The sequence below is a fragment of the Nasonia vitripennis genome, chromosome 5 (assembly GCF_009193385.2).
Source record: "Nasonia vitripennis strain AsymCx chromosome 5, Nvit_psr_1.1, whole genome shotgun sequence".
NCBI lineage: Eukaryota > Metazoa > Arthropoda > Insecta > Hymenoptera > Pteromalidae > Nasonia > Nasonia vitripennis.
Genome location: NC_045761.1, coordinates 25,614,095 through 25,631,826, shown reverse-complemented (window position 1 = coordinate 25,631,826; position 17,732 = coordinate 25,614,095). Strand labels below are relative to the sequence as shown.

General features: G+C 32.3%; 6 protein-coding genes and 2 pseudogenes across 8 annotated transcripts; all 8 read right to left on the bottom strand.

Annotated features, from left to right (window-relative positions):
* Positions 217-1,899, bottom strand: Gr55PSE (gustatory receptor 55 pseudogene; annotated as a pseudogene).
* Gr54PSE (gustatory receptor 54 pseudogene) lies at positions 2,336-4,072 on the bottom strand (annotated as a pseudogene).
* Positions 3,365-6,126, bottom strand: Gr53 (gustatory receptor 53). Of its 2 annotated transcripts, NM_001190537.1 has the most exons (7): positions 5,740-6,036; positions 5,400-5,668; positions 5,130-5,321; positions 4,794-5,052; positions 4,659-4,730; positions 4,490-4,579; positions 4,337-4,414 (listed from the first exon to the last, which is right to left on the bottom strand). In NM_001190537.1, exons 1-7 carry the CDS (start codon positions 6,034-6,036, stop codon positions 4,337-4,339), a joined length of 1,257 nt encoding a protein of 418 aa, NP_001177466.1. The 2 variants fall into 2 exon arrangements, with proteins under 2 accessions (XP_031786745.1, NP_001177466.1); XM_031930885.1 differs by having other exon boundaries at positions 3,365-4,579; positions 4,800-5,052; positions 5,740-6,126.
* Positions 6,127-6,347: 221 nt separating this feature from the next.
* Gr52 (gustatory receptor 52) lies at positions 6,348-8,063 on the bottom strand. Its single transcript, NM_001190536.1, has 7 exons — positions 7,770-8,063; positions 7,403-7,701; positions 7,156-7,335; positions 6,798-7,062; positions 6,657-6,728; positions 6,485-6,574; positions 6,348-6,410 (listed from the first exon to the last, which is right to left on the bottom strand). Exons 1-7 carry the CDS (start codon positions 8,061-8,063, stop codon positions 6,348-6,350), a joined length of 1,263 nt encoding a protein of 420 aa, NP_001177465.1.
* A 436-nt stretch (positions 8,064-8,499) lies between these two features.
* Positions 8,500-10,220, bottom strand: Gr51 (gustatory receptor 51). The gene is made up of 7 exons (NM_001190535.1): positions 9,930-10,220; positions 9,569-9,840; positions 9,326-9,502; positions 8,984-9,236; positions 8,840-8,911; positions 8,684-8,773; positions 8,500-8,607 (listed from the first exon to the last, which is right to left on the bottom strand). The coding sequence occupies exons 1-7, from the start codon at positions 10,218-10,220 to the stop codon at positions 8,500-8,502; spliced, it is 1,263 nt and encodes a 420-aa protein (NP_001177464.1).
* Positions 10,221-10,718: 498 nt separating this feature from the next.
* On the bottom strand, positions 10,719-12,527 carry Gr50 (gustatory receptor 50). The gene is made up of 7 exons (NM_001190534.1): positions 12,198-12,527; positions 11,849-12,123; positions 11,585-11,776; positions 11,277-11,514; positions 11,111-11,179; positions 10,940-11,029; positions 10,719-10,841 (listed from the first exon to the last, which is right to left on the bottom strand). The coding sequence occupies exons 1-7, from the start codon at positions 12,525-12,527 to the stop codon at positions 10,719-10,721; spliced, it is 1,317 nt and encodes a 438-aa protein (NP_001177463.1).
* Positions 12,528-12,973: 446 nt separating this feature from the next.
* On the bottom strand, positions 12,974-15,026 carry Gr49 (gustatory receptor 49). 2 transcript variants are annotated; one of them, XM_016985500.2, is made up of 7 exons: positions 14,526-15,026; positions 14,171-14,439; positions 13,893-14,090; positions 13,564-13,816; positions 13,429-13,497; positions 13,259-13,348; positions 12,974-13,180 (listed from the first exon to the last, which is right to left on the bottom strand). In XM_016985500.2, the coding sequence occupies exons 1-7, from the start codon at positions 14,853-14,855 to the stop codon at positions 13,058-13,060; spliced, it is 1,332 nt and encodes a 443-aa protein (XP_016840989.1). In that variant the 5' UTR covers positions 14,856-15,026; the 3' UTR covers positions 12,974-13,057. The 2 variants fall into 2 exon arrangements, with proteins under 2 accessions (XP_016840989.1, NP_001177462.1); NM_001190533.1 differs by having other exon boundaries at positions 13,058-13,180; positions 13,576-13,816; positions 14,526-14,855.
* A 328-nt stretch (positions 15,027-15,354) lies between these two features.
* Positions 15,355-17,123, bottom strand: Gr48 (gustatory receptor 48). Its single transcript, NM_001190532.1, has 7 exons — positions 16,803-17,123; positions 16,470-16,738; positions 16,212-16,388; positions 15,888-16,128; positions 15,737-15,805; positions 15,589-15,678; positions 15,355-15,504 (listed from the first exon to the last, which is right to left on the bottom strand). The coding sequence occupies exons 1-7, from the start codon at positions 17,121-17,123 to the stop codon at positions 15,355-15,357; spliced, it is 1,317 nt and encodes a 438-aa protein (NP_001177461.1).
* Positions 17,124-17,732: the final 609 nt, after the last annotated feature.

Genomic DNA, 17,732 nt, shown 5'->3' with positions numbered 1-17,732 from the left:
ATATACCGATTCAAGCTAATGATAAAAAACTATAAGTGTAATGATAGCTTTAGCATTCACCATGATCGTGCTTGTATGCAATAATGCTTGAAATTGATTCCACCTTGTGATGTGTGCATGTTCATTTTTACTTATTTAAGGATTGATTTATATGCAACTATATAAAGACGTATTTATTATTATTTTTATTCGTAAAACAAAAATTAAAAAGTGAGATTATAAGAAATTGGTGCCATCGCTAAAATTCCTTGCAGGTTGAACTTTTCCAAGTTGTATCATGATCATTAGATACGTGATTATAGTGCCTATCATCTGAAAAAATTAATTATTTGAAATCAGTTTAACGACTCTACAATAAATAAGATAGTTATAAGTATAACAGGTTATTACCACGCGTATGAGTGCAAGATCAACATTAATAAATCCAAGTGCTGTGAATTGTAATGGTAATTGTATTAACTGAACATTAAAACGTCTAATCTGGCAATGAAGTGAAAGATTTTAATATATTATTTATTGTTTTAAAACAAATCAAAAGACATTTTAAAGATTTCATTGTACCTCGTACTGTATTTCACTGCTGACAAAAGGTTCATCGTAAAACTCATTTATATAATAACCTATTTGAATAGACTATGAAAAAAAAAAGTAATATATATTTAAGTATGGGGTACAGTAAAATTTAGATTCTACCACCTACCATTTTTTGGCAACTGCTACATGCATCACTGAAGCTACTGATTCTTATAGTATAGTAAATTATCCAAACGCATGATATAGTAAATGCTTTGTAAATTTTTTGCTGGGATTTTATTTGAGAGTCATTTATTATCATGTAAGTATTGTGTAAGTTACACAATATAGAAACAAACGCTACTCCGATTGACAAAAAAATTTGTAATCCGAAATTTGTATTAACTAGATCGCAAGCTATTGCTAATCTCGTGTGGATTAGCCTGTTGTATTGAAATTCGACATTAAATTATAATATATTCATTTTTTAAAAGTAAGTCTTAACTTAAATTTACCTTGCATTTCTCAGAATAAGCTCTTCGTTTCTTTTTAAGACTTTTCTTACAACGTAAGTGGGGTTCATAACTCTTTTGTGCTGAGGAGAATCAATAGAGCTTGTCGATAAATTTTTCAATTTTTCATTCAGTTTTTTCAGCTTATAACGGACATACCTATTGTTGAAATTTTTTAAATATAAAATAAAATAAAAGACTATCAATAAACAATATAAAATACTTTCCTCAAAATACCTGTATAAGTGGAGTCAGCAACAAATATTATTATTATGGGAAAGCTTGTTACTATAACAACTAAAATTCTTTCATGCATCATTAGATTTTCTGTTAGAATTATCCCTGCTTTTAGCATCATAAAAATTATCATAAATACAAAACCGTAGAAAATTTTTAAGAGGTATCTTTTGTGAACAAGCTTGTAATTTTTCTCCACACCGATATTTTCCATTAAGGAATCAGCCTCACTTAAATGTTTTATGCAATCTTGGAGCCCCTTAATGAATAAACTTATGGATTATTTATGAATATTTTATAGTTTATGTTCTATATATATATATATATTTGACCTTACCTTACTACGAAACCAACCTAAAATAATAATGCTTATCATCAACAATATGTTAGAGTAAAACATAATTTTGATTGGAACATTGCTAGTGTAATATTCGGATAGAGTCATAATGTAAGGATAAGCGATACCTGATAATAAACAGTAAGTAAAAATTATGATCAAAGAGTAAATAAAACTAACGATTGGATGTTGTGTTCCTAAAGGGTATTCAATAATGCCGATTCCAAAAATCCAATTTGATATGTACAATGGAATAGATGGTCGTAATAATTCTTTTGTTAAAACCATTGTGTTCAACATGAAAATCTACTTTTTATTAAGTACATCGATTATATCAATTTATTTATTAAGAACAATAACGGCATGTTTATGATTAAAATTAAAACATACATATAGTTTCACAAATCTTTCTTCACTGCGTACAATACCTATTGTAATACTAATGATCCTTGCATTAAAAACTTGACAGATTTACCACACTGAAGGTCATGCGTCAAAACTTGCGTGCGTAGTGCAGTTATCAGATTTGCACATGATTCGAAAGCAATAACACAGTATATTTTACTCGTGTATATTATCAGTTGTATCCTGACTTTTAATACTATAGAGTTAAAATGGAGTTAAAAAAGGTTTTTATTTTTAGTTTTATATGCTATACGGACCTTTGAAAAACTTTTCTATTTTGAGCTGAAAGTGAGCTCATAATTTTTTGTAGATTTTTTGTTGTTTAAAACATTTATATCGGCGAATAACTCAATTGAATTAATATCACCAGATAAGTTGTCACTGCGCCAATAATCTTAAACACATACACGTTAAAATTTTTTTTTATGAAATCATTACAAAATTTAATGGATGTTATATTTATCGTATACCGCCATAATCAAAGATAAGTTAATAGTAATGAATCCACCAGTTCTAAATTCCAATGAGTTTTGTATTAATTGTATGTGAAACTCTGTGATCTACAATAAATCATGCATATTTGAAATTAGAATATAGTGCAGTCACTACTTTCTTTCATTATTAAATAATTTATTAAATCATTGATGCCTAATGAAGAGTTCTTACTTCGTCTCGAGTTCTTTTACTAATCAAAGGTTCATCATATAATTCAAAGATTACATCGCCTGTTTTTTGTTTTGGCTAAAAATATTAATTAGTTTATAGATAAACATTTTAAAACAATATTTTGATATTCTTAAAATTACATTGATGAAACGTACTTCTTGTATAACAGAATCACAAGAATGGCTGTATACGAAAATCTTTGTAGTATAGTATACTAGCCAATTCCAACTGTTAACTTCAAACTTCCAAGATTTATGTTGAAAAAATGTCGCGTACACCAGGATATAAATGTAGTACAAACTTCCCGTAATCATACTAACGGCAACCAAAAAGGTCATAATTATGTGCAAAGCATAAATATTTTCAGCTGTTCGTAATCTTTTGATGTATTCCAAATGTGCTTGCCTGTACTCTCATAAAAATAAATTATATTTCAATTATAAAATAATTTCTCAGTATAAAATTAAATGTTTCATAAAGTAAATTTTACTTTGCAGTGCGAATAATAAATGTTTTATCCAATACAATAAGATCATCTCTTTCGCATAAGGATGTTTGGTACTCTTTTCTAAATTCATTCAATATTCTCTTATGTTGCGGGTAGTTATCTGTACTTGTAGACAAAATCATTAATAACTTATTGATGTGGTTTATCTTCGTTTCAATATAACTATTCAATAAATGTATTTATTTAAATCGTAGTACAAGATCAATGGACTAGCAAAATATCAAGTATAATGGTATATAACTCACTTCACTATATTAATAAAGGATATATCAACTACAAATATAATAATTATGGAATAGTCGCAAAGAATTATGGATATAAGTTTGCTACTTCTTGAAAAATCTCTCGACAGCATATCGACTACATTTACCGTTAATACAATCACAATAATAACAATATATTTTGATAGAAATGTCATTTACGAACGAAATGTTTTGGAATATTCTTTGGCGACTCCAATCTTTTCCAACATGTGATTTCCGATGGCTACGTGAACAAGTATTTCATGCAATCCCTAAATGTTAGTTGAAATTCATTAGTATAGTACTTACAGAATAGTTTATTAAAAAGAGCTTTTCCCCATACCTCACTTCGGTACCATCCCAAAACAGTTGTACAGATTGTGAGAAAAATATTAAAGAAAAAGTAAAGATATACCATGTATATATTCTTCTCCACTTCTTTAATTAATAGAAGTACGAAAGGATATGCATACGCCGTAAGACTACAGTACAGTGTTAAAATAAAGAAAGTGTAAAAAAAGCTAAGTAGTCGCTGTGGTGTACCAACAGGAAATTCAATTATGCCAATACCGAAAATCCAATTTGATAAAAAAAAAAATGGTAAGGCCGGTTTCTGGATTTCCTTTATAATGTTTGGTACATTTTCGTTCATTTTTTATATATTAAATTCAAATAGTAATCTTTTAGAATATTAATATGCTGCAGCGTACATACACCTCAAAGAATATAATGTATTTACTATAAAATAGCTAGACTCGTTTAATATGATTCTCTGAAGATTATAAAAAAATCAATAATATTAATAATGTTTTATGATAATGATGATACTCCCACATCGATAAATATACTTGATTATATTTAATCATGGTTATTATGATATATTACAGTAAAACTGTTAATGGTTTTCATTAATTTGTTAACGTGAAATCTCTATTGACGTAGAACTTCCAAATTGAATTAAAATCATCAAATAGGTTGTTACAAATCCTACGACCTGCAGCATAATAAATATATTAAAATAAAAAAGCGTACATTTAAAACTACTAACACATTTGATGCCGTTCTTTACATTTTGAATTAGAGTAAAGTCCAGAGTGACAAATCCGTGAGCTTTAAAAGTCAAAGAATTTTGTACTATCTGATCACCGAATTGTCTTATCTAAAAAAAAAAAAAAAAAATTATAAATTGTAGCTCGGGCAATGTAAAAAATAACGTAATAGCAGTGCAATTCAGATACCTCTGTCTGAGATTCTATGCCTATAGAAGAATCATCATACAGTTCTGATATGATGTCCCCAGTAATTACTGCCTAAGACATTTTGTTAGTAAAATATGTTTATAGAATCATGATGAATCAAATTGAAAGTTTTACTGCTACCTCTTCAGATGTTGAACTACAAAAATGGCTTATAGCGTGGATTTTGACATAGTAGTAGATTAGCAAAATACAGACAGGTAGTAATGTATTATCATAAATAGCTCGTGAAATACTCAAATAATCGACTAGCATATAAATGTGATAAATCGATACGGTTATCGTTATAATAGCAACGATGACTGATAACAAAATATGTAGGCCAAAAGTGTCATCAGTCTCTTGACAAATCTTGACCAAAGTCAGATGGGCTTTTCTGTAAACAATTATATTCGGTATTTGATACATTTTTTTAGGGAATATTAGTTTTTGATTTGATAGAAAAGGATTTACTTGCTCATATTTATGGTGTACATTTTATCTTCAGCATCTGTTTTTTGATCCACAATGTCCGTATCAAGCTCTGGACTATCCAAAGTTCTTAAATATCTCCTCACTATTTTTGTGTGCTGAGGAAAATCTTGTGTGGACGTGAGCATTTCTCGTAATACGTCATTTATTACTCTCATATTTTTTCTAGCATACCTATAACGAACAAGTGTGATGCATAAATATGTCACTTTCCAGAAACATTTATATGAATATGCTATAATTTCAACTTACTGAATAATGTTAATAAACAATGTATCAACGACTTGCAAAATTATTAAAGGATAATTTACAGCCATCACAGTCAATACGTGACTATCATGCTTAGGATCACGTTTATATACAACAAGTGCATTAATTATTACAATGATAATAAGAAACGTTAAGGTTCCAACAGCATAGCCTACTTGTACTGTAAATGCCTTTGTGTAATTTTTTGATGCACCCAATTTGTCTATTATACGCATTGCAATATTCATTCGTTGTAGAATAGAACGTATTTCCTTTACAACAAAATGTATAATATGAAATCTCGATTCTACAGCTATAAATAAAAGCGAATGTAATAATTTACCTTATTGCGATACCACCCCATAACGATAGTACTGAAGGTCAGAATAAACGTAGCACAATATACACCTTTCATCATTGTCTGATTAACTTCATAGTCTCGAGAGACTATAGCAAAGTCGGAGTAGACGTAGACAGACAGTACACTATATACGATTAATACAACTCCAGTATATAAAAAACTCATGACACGGTGCTGTTTTCCTATTGGATATTCGATTATGCCTATACCACAAAACCAATTTGTGTAATATGCAATAGACAAAACTACTTTCTCTAATTTGTTTATTATATCACTCATGATTAGTAGACTTGATTACTTAATTTGAAAAAAATTTCAAACTTTGTATCACCAATGCGTAAGACTACTTGCTTGAACCGTACTCTCGTAATGCTGACAAGTACAGTGCGTAGTACAACAGCAACTAATGAGATGGGTATGAGGTGTGCTCATCATCTATGTAAGCCAATCGATTCCACCCAATGGACGTATCATTTTAAGTAGAAATATAAAAAGAAATTCTGTATGAATCATGAGCTTTTATGGGGATGTAGTGATAAGTAATCAAATATGTGCGAACGATTTTTTAGCATTCTTAGTTATTTTAAATGTTATCGACATGTAGATTTCACTTGAATTATAATCATAAGGTAGGTTGCTACAGTACAGATCATCTAAAAATAGAAATTAATTTAAATTGAAAAGCATAAAATCTATTTGTCTAAATTAATAAACTGTGAAAAAGTACCGCATGAACAAGTGTAAAATCTAGATGAAAAAATCCATAAGCTGTCAATGTTAATTTGTTTGAAATTAACTCGTTCTCAAAATCTCGTATCTGCAAATACAATTTCCTTCTGTACAATTCATGAACGAAATTATGAAAACAAAAATCTTTCAAATGTATAATTAAATCATACCTCAGATTTGGTATTCTCACTTATGAAAGGTTCGTCATAAAGTTCACTTGCTATATCACCACTTCGTACAGACTATTTATTTCAAATATCTTATTTGTAGTGTACTATAACTTTTTTTGTCATATTATTAATTTTGCTTACCTCTTTACAAATTGAATCACAAAACCAGCTAAGTCGAACTATTTTTAAAATGTTATAAGTAAGCCAATTACAGTTGTATAATATCGGTTTCATTATGTGTATATTATATTCAGCGCTGGTTATCACGATGCTCGCTAATATATTATAAATATTGTACGTATTATATATCATTATTCCAATTGCAAAAGCAGTAGATATCAGAAAATGCAGTCCATAAGTATTGCTTGCATGTTGACACAATTCTACGAGACGAAGATGAATCTGCCTGATATAAATTTAGATAAATAAAATAATGACGTTTTCGTATAAAATACATAATAATTATCATAATTTATAGAAAATTTATTAAATTACGAACTTTGCACACTTGATAACATCACTATAGTCTTTTCTAATACTTTTTAAATATTGAAACTTCGAATTTTTTTCTTTATAAATAAATTCTTTGAATGTCCTCTTATGTTGTGGTACATCTGCTGAACTTGTTAATAAACTATACAAGAGTTCATTTAGTTTAATAAATTTAAAATTTGCATACCTGTTAATGTCAAACAAAGTACGCAGTTAAATTATTTTTTAAGGGGATCTTAAACTACTTATTATACATGAGTATTAATATATAATTTTTAACTTTCCCTATAATATTTACAAAAGACGAATCGATTATAAACATTACAATGATTGGATAGTTCATTGTGAAATTTGCTCCTATTTGACCTATGTGAGCGAAGGATTCAGAAAACGTAATAAATAAATTAAATGTTATTATAAGAAAGATAGAAGTCAGAGGGATTAAAAACTTGATGAATTCCTTGAAAAAAATGACTGTGCTTTCCTTTGGAATCATAATTTGTTGCATAAGATAATTCACTATGGCTGCTTTGATAATGCATTTACGTACACCCTGTGCAAGAAAATGCAAATTTATACACGGCTTAGCACTAATTATCTTGTAAATAGATATTGACTTACCTTGGCTTGAAACCAACCAGATGTGATCATTATGATGGTTAATAAAATGCTGATAGAAAATGAAAATATCATTGTAGTTAACGTCGATTTTGTTACATCGATGAATTTGATATAGTAAGGATAAGCAAAAAATGCAACTACACAATAGAGTGTAATGTTTAATAAAGAATAAGTAAAACTTAATACACGATGAGGTACTCCAATAGGATATTGGGCGATACCTATACCAAATATCCAATTTGATACAAGCATTGGTAGGAATGGTTTTTCCATATCAACGAATATGTCGACCATTTCAATAAAGATTTTAAAAAAATATTGTGACTATAAGGAGTACAGGTATGGAACCTACTAAACTTCTTCGTCGAGTTAAAGAATGAAGATTTATAAAGCAAGATTTATTTTTCGCCAGCTAGAATTTCATTAGTATATTTATTTATTTATCATGTTTTTGCTTGCGGTTATAATTTTGTTTTTTATTTTTCTTTCATCAGAATAAAAATTCCATCATCTTAAAATCCACTCTTACTTTTATTATTATTGGATGCCCTACAATGTAAATATGTATTCTTCACTCAGAGAAATCAATTTTCTCGTACAGATGCAAAAACTAATCTATTTTTTGACTCATCAGGAAAAATTTTGAACTATAAAAATTAAGATATAATTTTAGTATCTTGTATAATATCTTGTGTCAAGATTGAAGGTATTTCTTACACCATTCTTAGGTTCAAATTCTATATGTGTTTGTTTGGTTTCCCACAAGTGCGTTCGGTACAAAGTGAAGTTTTTGAAATTGTACTATAATAATAATGTATGTTGCAATAGTAGACGCCATCTTAAAAAAATTCTGCATGTAGAAAACCAAAAGTAAATAGTAATAAAAAAAAATTATTATTTATATAAGAACTTACGACTTGTAACAAAGTTAAATCAATATTAACAACACCATAGGCAGAAAATTCTAACTTATTTTGAACCAGCTCGATATTGAAATATCTTATCTAAAAAAATGTTCATTTGGTATTGATTATTGTATGATATTAAATAATATCATAATAAAAAATTACCTCAGCTCTAGTATTTTCGGTAATGTAAGGTTCATCATAAAGCTCGCAAATCAAATCACCAGTTTTTGTAGCCTATAAACATAAATGACGAGTTTTGCTGCTCAGTCCAATATGTAAATATTGAAATTAAAAAAACATATTTACAGTGTTCAAAACAGTGGTACAGAGGCAGCAACTGGTTAAATTCCTAACTATATAATATATAAGCCAATTTACACTTCTAACAATAGTTCTAAATTTAGAACCTTCGTCAATATCATCATCATTCAAAACTACATAAATATTAAAAATTTTATTTATTATCATAACGAAAGCAATAGCAATAGACAATAAAATATGAAAACTATAAAGATTATTTGCTTCGCGACATAATTTTACTAATCGTAAATGAGCTAACCTGTAGAAAATTATTTTCAATAATATTATAATAATTATACTAATGATAATCATGTATATGCGTATCATCAGAATAGATTTCCAACTTACTTTATTTTCTTTATCAGGAAGGTATAATCTTTGTAATCGATACTTGAATAAACTTGTGGATATACTTTTTCATAAAAAGGTTGCTTAGCAATTATTTTGTGCATTGGGTTGTCTGCTTTAGTTATTGATATACTTTTTAATAATTTATTTAAGCTATCAAATTTAAAGTATGCATAGCTGTAAAAAATGCAATTCATAAATTTCCGAGTAAATGAAAGTGTTAGGTTAATTCTCATAACTGACCCAATGATATTCAAAAATGAAGAATCAGCAATGTATCCGTAAAGAAGTGGAACATTTTGCAATATTACAATGAATATAATTTGTTGGTAGTTTGGAACAAAATTATAGAATGTTACTGTAGAGTTTATTATAATAATTGATAATATAAATAAAAAGAATGCCATAAATTTTCTCAATTCGTTTTTCAAAATATTCGAATGATTTTTGAATATACCAATTTGTTGCATTAAAAGGTTAGCTTGCGCTGCTTTTAGCATACATTTTTGTAATCCCTTTAATAATAAGCACATTTTTAGAAAATATTTTCAATTTCAATCTGACCAATTAAGGTAATTGTTTGTATAAATGTTATTTACTATACCTGCGTTTGAAACCAGCCAAAAATAATTATGCTAATAGTAATTAGAATATTTGTGTAATAATGTAACATTTCTATAATAGGCTTAATTTGAGCTACAGCTGTTAAATAAATGTGCGCATGACAAATATAAACTAAATATGCGTAAACAACTAAAATTAAAGTGCTATAAACTATGCTCAGTAGTTTCAGTTGCCTCCTTATTGGATATTCAATAATACCGATGCCAAAAATCCAGTTTGATATAAGCATAGGAAGAAAGGGTTTTTCCATATCTTCAAAAATGTCACCCATGATTACTAATAGATTTGGTACTTTTTAGCAATTATTTCAAACTTTTTATTAAGTGGTACTAATTTATTAAGTAGTTAATTCAAAACTAGAGAAAAATTTGAAATTTAGCGAGCTAACTGTTATAGACTACACGTGTGATGTCAGATTGATAGGACAGACCTTATGGCGCAAACTTATACTTGAATCTTGCTATGTTTTTCATCACTAAATTGAATTAGCATACTAAGAACTGTTTTTTTTTCTCATTTAGAATGCACCAAGAAAGTGATGCAATTTCTTAACTAAAAAGGCCTTCCAAGCCAATAATTTTTTTAAGTGTTCGCTCAATATTTTCTATGATATATATAAAAATTATTTATTATATGCGCGATGTACAAAAATCAAACAAATATTTTAATAATACTAATGATCTTTTTATTATTGTAATTATTTAATGCTACGTGCTTTTTTAAAAAGACAAAACTATAATAATTTCTATCAAGATAATCACGAAAATTTTCATGCAGGAGTTACGCTTGTCGAATTAGATTTAATAGGATCAACCATCGTTTTAGCAGCTTCTATCATGTCTGTTTGATTCTGTATTAAAATCATCAAATAAGTTGTGACAGCACCTACAAACTTTATTAAAATATTTAAATATTTTTTCAAATACTCTTTATACCGGCTAGTTGTATATAAAATTTGTATTTTAAAAAATTACAAAATTTTAAGCTTACCCCAGTTACATAAGAAAAATTAAGTTCTACGAAACCACAAACGGTGAAAGAGAGAGGGTGTTGCTTTAATTGCATGCAGAATTGATGAATCTATCATAAATTCGTGAAAATATTTCAATTTAAATTATTTTAAAGTTGCAATGCTCAACACTAATAGCAATATATGTTTACCTCATTAGTTAATTTTTTTTCTGTATTCTGTATTTGAATCTCATGCAGTATTTTACTTATTTTACCAGCCTGAATAATGTAATATTAAAAACGGGTATGCATTGACAAGTAAAATAGCGCTGAATATTCAAATTTATTTTTTAGTTACCTCATCAGTGACTCTTACAGTCGCATAGGTAATTAATATTATCCGAACAATACCACATATTATAGAAAATATCAGTAAGACGTAACTATGTATTTTAGCTTGTAATGGTATAATAGTCTTTTCATTGAAAATAAAATAAAAGCAGTAAGTACCCGCAGTTAAATGAACGAATATTGCGGATAGTTGCGCTGACATTTGAGTGTAAATCAGATTGTTCATATTTCTTGCGGTATTACAAAGATCTAAGTGGAGTTGTCTTCAGATTTTCAACAAAAATCTTGTTATTATATTATTCTTGTACGATATAAAATATGTATCAATAATACCTGGTAACTTTGAGAAGATGTTCTATGTTATTTCTATTTTTGAAGCAGTATTTAGGTATAACTGAAATTACGCCACGATTGTTCAAAATCATCTCATACTTCTTAAAATCATGTGTATGCATCATTTTTGAGGGCGAAGTGGTTACATTGTGGATTAGAGCATTTAACCTTTCGAATCTCTTTTCTAGTACACTTTTCGAACAAAATATATCATATATTACATAAATGCATCGAAACGAGTTTATTAAAATCGAGTATACGTACTGAATTTTTGATGTATAGTTAATGTCTACTAATGGATTAATAATCGATGGAATGTTGAAATACAATACATTAAGAATATTTCGAGTACAAAACGCCTCCCTGCTGAAAATATAAGAACTACCTAATTTAATAATAAACAATACGATTATTGCTCGGTAATAATTGATTATTATATTTCTATTTCTTCTCAGATCTGACGCATATTCTGGTTCAACCCCAAACATCTTCAACGTCTCGTCAACCAATTTGATTTTTTTATACAATTTCTTTGATTTCTGGAACAACATAGCCAGTATTATATTATGAGTAAATTGCTTTTTTTTCATTTTTTCAAATACTTGACTGTTACCTCATGGTTGATTAGTCCCATTATCGAGGAAATTACGACTGCACCCACACTGGCAGCGATGATAATCTTATAGATAAGAAACATCAGTGCCGAAATTCTAGTGTTCGGTTGTATATTTTTGAAGACGTACCAAGAGAGAATGGAGAAAGCAATGGCTCTAAGAAGGCCATAGAAGACACTCAGTTTTGGCCAGGGTCGACCATATGGCATTTCGATCATTCCGAATCCCATTAACCCGTTTATCCAAACGAATGGACGAAAGGAGTCCGCGATGTTCAATATGGGTCTTCCTTTTCTTGGATTAATTTTATTATTCCGTATACGAAACATTCTGTCATCAGATGTAAATTTAAAGAAGTCAACAAGTATAATTTTTCATAATTATTCATGTTATTGTTTATTTTAAAAATTTCTACCTCAACGCAACCTTGAATGCACTAATTATAATTTAATCTCAATAACTAACTTATTTCAATGTACGTACAATACTGTCCCTTTTACTGTATGCAATTCACTATATCAAACCGGGCTCATCGGTTGCAACGGTGCAGTGTCAAAGTCAAGACTCAATCTTGCCATCGATCTGCAAGAGCTTTCGTCGCGCTTGGAAAAATACAGAACTGATTACGCGAGGATAGAATACTCATGTATATCAATGCTTTTGAAACATTGTAAAACTTGTATTTTAACTAAATTACTTAAATTAATATTTGTTCTACTTTTTCATCATGATTGAGTTGATTATAGCTAGGATTTGTTTGTACGTTGAAAACGGATCAATATCAAATACAAATTTATTACAAACAAATAATTAATATGTACAATTTTAAAAATGATCAGAAAACGCTTGTATAAGTAATTTAAGGCGAAGGAGTGGTTGCACTTGTGTCGTTATTAGGATTAGCCAATGTGGTAGCAGCTTTCAACATATCCGATTGATTCTGAATTAAGATCATCAAATACGTTGTCACAGATCCGACGAACTAAATAAAGAGTTTTTAATCACGTTTTGTAAGCGTCCTTATAGCAAAATTAATTATCTTTGTACTAAATAAACCTACCCCTCGCACGTATCCAAAGTCCAGCACCAGCAAACCCGAAGCAGTGAAAAATAAGGGATGTTGCATGATTTGCAAAGAGAGCTGATGTATCTGCAAAAGTGAATAATTAAGTTGGTCGTTAATTTGGCGATAAATCTAAAATCAACAATTCACTGCGTTAGTGGTCAAACCTCGTCAATAAGATTGCTCTGGGACTTTGATACTTGAATCTCGTGCGCGATTTGACTCGTTTTTTGTGCCTGAAATGATGTGTCTATGTGTTATCAATGGTACTTATTTGTAAAGAAAAATTGACATCTCAATACCTCTGATGTTACGTTAACAGACGTGCGAACAACGAAAATCATTCTGGCTATGTTGATGACTATCCAAGCTCCCAGGGAAACGTAGTGCTGTAATTTGCCAGATAGTGGTATGTTTGGATCGTTATAAATGAGGTATAAGCAGTAGGCGAATCCAGTTATAAGCAGAAATTTGGCTGCCATTTGCATCGACATCTGTCTACTGCAAACGTCGTTCACCTCACGAGCAGTTGCGCATAGATCCAAATGAAGTTGTCTTAAACAATGACAGTACAAATTACAACAAAAACTATGTATTTCTATTTAAACTTGCAATGAGTGTAAAAAGCAACCTTGCAGTTCGCAGTAGCAGCTCGATGTTGTTCCTATTTTTGTAATAATAGTAATTCGGTTTGACGGCAATTTTGCTCTGATTCCTGTTCAAAATATTTTGGTATTTGTCAAAATTTCTTGAATTCATCGATTGCAGTGGTGTAACTGCTACGCTCTGGATAAGCGCGTTCAATCTTTCGAATCTCGTTCCAATCGCGCTTAAAAAAAAGCAAAAGCATTTTTAAACGATCAGCTAACGTTTATCCAGAGTAAAGTGTATCAGAAGTAGCAGAATTACTTGATCATGAGGGAGAAGTTGAGTTCGACCATCGGATTCAGCACCATGGGTATTTCGAATACGAGGATTCTGATGATGGCGTAAGGGACCGAGCTGAAGGTGTAGCACGCTATCGCGAAGTCAGTCGCACAGACAAGTGCGCCTCCGAGAGACCATATAGCTGTTATTTTCATGTAATCTTTGAATCCCGATGAATATTCTGGATCGATACCGAAAATTTCCAGTGTTTCGTCGGCCAACTCAATTTTTTTGAAGTATAACTCGTATTTCTTCGGCAACAGAAAATTATATCAATTAATTTCACCCGCAGCAAAGATTTATCGATCGCACTAAATTCACCTTGCGACGGACTTACCTTGTAGTTCGCCAATCCCAAGTAAGTCGAAAGAACGGCAATGACGACGTTGACGTAGAGAATGACTTGAAACACCGCAGCCATGATCGGAATGCTGTTAATGCGGCTTTCGTCGTTTTTCACCGTGTACCACAACAAATAACCGTAGCCGACCCACTTGGCGGTAGCGTAAATTATGCTCAGCGTTAGCCACGGTCGACCCTCCGGTACCTCGATGACGACCATGCTTAGGATTCGATTGAGCCATAGTATAGGAAGGCACGTATCGCGAAAACTGATCGGCGCCTTTTTCGAGGTCGAAGCAGGTGGCGATACCTTGCCGCTGTACATTTTGCCTCTCGAATGATTCACCTTCTGTCGAACCGAGTCGTCCCCGTAAACGGACTAACTAGACTCCGTATAATGTTCAGCGAATGGCTTCGATAGCTTGATCGAGCCACGCGTCGACATAGCGCGTGTACACATACCCACCCTCGAACCGCGTCCGTTCCGGACTACGAGAGTCGCTGACAGGCGAGCCACGGGGGTATCCACGCGATGCGCGTGGACACATGCTCGTATTAGTCGATTAGAATCTCACGTGTGCCGAGTCAGCCCCGAAGCGTTTTTATTCGCCGCGTAGATTACTTCTCAAATTAGTCCTATAAGCTTTCAGGTCGCTCTAGGTTTATAGGTATGTAAACCTTGTTCGCTGAGTGACAATTTCTTCTAATAATTATGCGGCTAATTTTCAGCGCGGGAGATCTTGAAAAATTCTGGGAAATTGCGGGTCATTAAAGAATCGACGGACAAGACGCTAATTTATTGTATTTATACACTGAGAATCCAATCAATCCGTCGAAAAATTTGCAAAATGATAAAAGGCGCTAACGTTTTGCATATTAGCCATAATCTCGTCGATCATCGACTTCGCTGCTGCCGCTATGTTTGGTTGATACTGAATCAAAATGATTAAATAAGTCGTCATCGAGCCGATGAACTATATGGATGCAAAAAATTAATCGTATTAATTTTTTTACATTATTCGTTTGCGAAAGTTTCGTTACTATATAATCAATTTTACCCCTCGCATGAAGGCAAAATTCAACGTGAATAAACTGGCAGCCGTAATCTCCAACGGATGCTGCGTTACTTGCAGAGAGAATTGATGGATCTAAAATGAATATTCTAAAGAGTGTGAACAGAACACGCAATACGCCATACACTTGTACCTCATCAATTATTTTAGTTTGCGACTGCGTTACCGGCATTTCGTGAGCTATTTGAGTAGTTTTTTGTGCCTGAAATGAGACATTGCCTGTTGTACACAGTACATAGTTAGTTTGGTAATTAGCAATTGGCAATAGTTACTTCAAATGTTACAGCGACCGATTGTCCTATGAAGTATATCATCATTACAGTGATAAACGTTAAATTGTAAGCGATATACGTGCAGTTCAAAATTTTAATGGATAAGGAAATGCTCGGCTCGTTGTAATAGAGATAGAAGACGTAGCCATATCCGGTTACATAAATGAATTTCGCTGCTATCGACATCGCCAACTGCTTTCCGTAAACTTCATTAATCTCTCGAGTTATTGCACATAACTCCAGGTGCAGTTGTCTTCCGATTAAACATGGAATTACAGGATTTTTAAGACAATATTGTACTTAGGACGATGTATAAACCGTAACTTTTTACGTCACCTCGAAGTCATCAGAAGTAACTCCAGATTCTTTCTGTTTCGGTCACCTTCTTCGCTGTGCTGTCTCCGCAAAATGTTGTGATACTTGTTCACATGCTTGAAGTGCATCGGCAGTACTGGATTCTCGAGCACATTTTGAAACAGGGCATTCAATTTTTCGAACCTCGACCTCACAGTGCTTGAAGAGAAATTTCGAAAAATCGTCAATATTACATATAGTGATTCGAATAGATATGGATGAAGATAGCGAAGCTCATACGAGATTTTCATAGCGAAGGTCAGCTCCAACAAGGACATACTTTGGAAGGGGATATGAAAAATGAAAAACTTGAGTATAGCAATGTAGGCAGGATCGTAAATAACGAAGCATATGGCGGCGTCCCCGATAATCTGAAAAACCGTCGCAACTATCCATATCAGCACGATGCGGATGTTCTCCTTTCGCGAAGCTGCGTATTCCGGCTCGATTCCAAAGACCTTCAACGTCTCGTCAACGTGCTTGAGCCTCTTTGTGAACTTCATCGTTTTCTTGAGCGATAGAAATACAGCTTTTATAAAAACGGCTCAGCTTTACGCTTCTACTCATCGTTACCTTGTAATGCAGCAGCCCTACAGCGAAGGACACTGCGGCGAGGAAAGCGTTGACATACTTGACAAGCGCGTATATGAATATCACGAGGGGTACGGAAGTCGTTTCCTTGACGATGAAAGTTTCGCCGAACCAGATCATTGTTCCGTAGGCCGAGCATAGAAAGAGGGCATACGCAGCGCTGAATTTCGGCCAAGGTGTGCCGGCCGGCATCTCGAAAACGGTCAGGCCGCTAAATCGACTGAGCCAGAGGACCGGGGTGAGGGTCCGCGTGACGTTTTCTACGGATGGCAAAGCGTCCGCATCGGGCTTTGTCCGGCGCATTTTTAAAAAATATAACGAGGACGAGGTTTCGTGACGTTGATATATTTCGATGAAAACGAAGGTATGCAAATTATAAGCTGTGTATGGATATAGAAGTCGTGTAATTAGCGGGACTATACACGCGTGTTCGGATCCGCACTAGCGGGGTGTCTTATCGGCTGTATCGCGTATCGCGAGCTACTAACCAATCGTAGTTTTTCTCCGCAGCGTCGAAGGCTGGAAAAGTCAGACCAAGGACTCGCCGATATTCTCTTTACTTAGATACCATTGTTTGTTTTACTATTTGCGGGTGATCGAATCACGCCAACGCAAACAGTCATAAGAAATCAATTCAATCATGTTTCCGCAGATAAAAATCCTGAATTTCTCTAAACCCATAAAAATCCACTCAGCCCCGCATATGCACGCTCGCGTGCGACAAAGCAATATCGCATTCAATTAATCGCGTCGAAAAAAAAACCGATCGTCAAACCGAGAGCGAATCCCCAGACGCCGAATGATTACCGGCTCTGGGGGTGGGTATATTGTACACGGGGCGCGAGAATTGCGGGCGTCGATTTGCATGGGCTCGACACATGTAAATAACGCATACAGCTCGACGAGTCGATG